General features: G+C 37.6%; 1 protein-coding gene across 1 annotated transcript; it reads right to left on the bottom strand.

Annotated features, from left to right (window-relative positions):
• Positions 1-6: 6 nt before the first annotated feature.
• LOC120227223 (olfactory receptor 51A4-like) lies at positions 7-522 on the bottom strand (the record flags this gene model as incomplete). The annotated part of the gene is made up of 1 exon (XM_039225379.1): positions 7-522. A coding segment is annotated over exon 1 (516 nt), but the record flags the coding sequence as incomplete, so codon positions are not given.
• Between the last annotated feature and the right edge of the window lie 1,153 nt (positions 523-1,675).

Below are 1,675 nucleotides of genomic sequence, written 5' to 3'. Positions count from 1 at the left end.
AACACCCTTGCAGAAGGACAATCGCTTGAGCAGGATGGGCAAGGGTGCCATCAACACCACGTCCCTAACCATGGCTGCAATCCCCATTCCAACAATCCGAGGAGAGGTTAAGACCACAGTGTAGTGCAATGGGTTGTGAATAGCTACAAATCGGTCAAAGGCCATGGCCAACAGGATGGCTGACTCCATGGAGGAGAAGGTATGGATGAAGAACATCTGTGTCAGACAAGAGTGGAACTCAATTTCTCTGTGATTCAGGAGGAAGACACTGAGTACTGTAGGAAGAGTTGATAAAGACAGACCCACATCTGTGGTTGCCAGCATAGACAGGAAAATGTATAGGGGCTCATGAAGGCTGGGGGTGGTTTTGATAACAAAGAGGATGGTGCAGTTCCCCAGGAGGGCAATGAGATTCATTACACACAGCGGGATAGAGATCCATATGTGTACAGCCTCCAGTCCAGGAATGCCTGTTAGAAGGAGAGTGGGTGGCTGGAACCAGCTACTGTTTATAAGATCCATAAGGATATTTCTTGGGATCCAGCACAAATGAGCTTCTAAGCATTTCTATTAGGAGAAAAACACAGATCTTATGATAGGAAGACATAGTGCACCTAACTCCCCTGGGGCAACACTAATCCTAGACATCCTTATTGATTAAAGAATTGATCCTTAAAATGTTTCCAAATTATCTGCATAACTACCTGGAGTTAGGGCAATGGATACCTGCTAGTAAAAAGTAAGAGCTACTAGAGTTCATTTGGCCTAGAACACTCTAATCATTGATCAAGTGACAATGAAATTTTCTTGAAATTTCTTTAAAGAAAATAATTTTCTTTTTTATCTCAGTGCTTAGAAAAATTTTATTGTAAGGACTCTATTTCTTAATTTATTTAATTATGCTTGCATCTACTTTTATTTTCAATCACCTTAACTGAAACTCTTGAGAGAAGTTCCTGCACTTTCTTTCTTTCTTTCTTTTAATTATGCTTGCATCTACTTTTATTTTCAATCACCTTAACTGAAACTCTTGAGAGAAGTTCCTGCACTTTCTCCACATCAACATCATGCATACAAATATTCAGGCTTCTGGAAACCTGGTCATTTTTCCTTTTAGTTTTACCTATAGAGATAAAGCATAGGATATTTCAATAACCCATATAAACCCCAAACCGTTAACAACAAAAAAAGAAAATCCTTCATGTGACATCCTGACACCCTTCATTTTTAGAATTAATTTATATGTTGAGTTTTCAAAATATGAGTGATAAAATTATTAAATTTGAATTGTTATTATATCTTAGCTGGTGCTAGAATAGTTTCAAACATTAACAAATATTTTCTTGAATAAAATTTGAAATATTTCTATTTGAAAACAGATGTAGTTTAGTAGGAAGTAAGTACCAATAAAAATGGCATAATTGATATGGAATCTACAAAAAAAGTAATAAACAAAAAGCAGAATCAGACCTATAAATACAGAGAACAAAGTAATGGCAGAGGGAGTTGGGGGGTGGGAAACATGGGTGAAGGGAGGGAGAGATACAGGCTTCCAGCTATGGAATGAGTAAGTCATGGGAATAAAAGGAACAGCATAGGAAATACAGTCAATGGTATTGTGATAGGTGTTATATGGTGACAGAGGGTAGCTATACTTGTGGGGATCATAGAATAA

The sequence above is a fragment of the Hyaena hyaena genome, unplaced genomic scaffold (assembly GCF_003009895.1).
Source record: "Hyaena hyaena isolate Hyena2069 unplaced genomic scaffold, ASM300989v1 scaffold_2127, whole genome shotgun sequence".
In the NCBI taxonomy this organism is placed as follows: domain Eukaryota; kingdom Metazoa; phylum Chordata; class Mammalia; order Carnivora; family Hyaenidae; genus Hyaena; species Hyaena hyaena.
The sequence above is the reverse complement of the archived record's forward strand: the minus strand, read 5'-3'. Positions and strand labels throughout refer to the sequence as shown.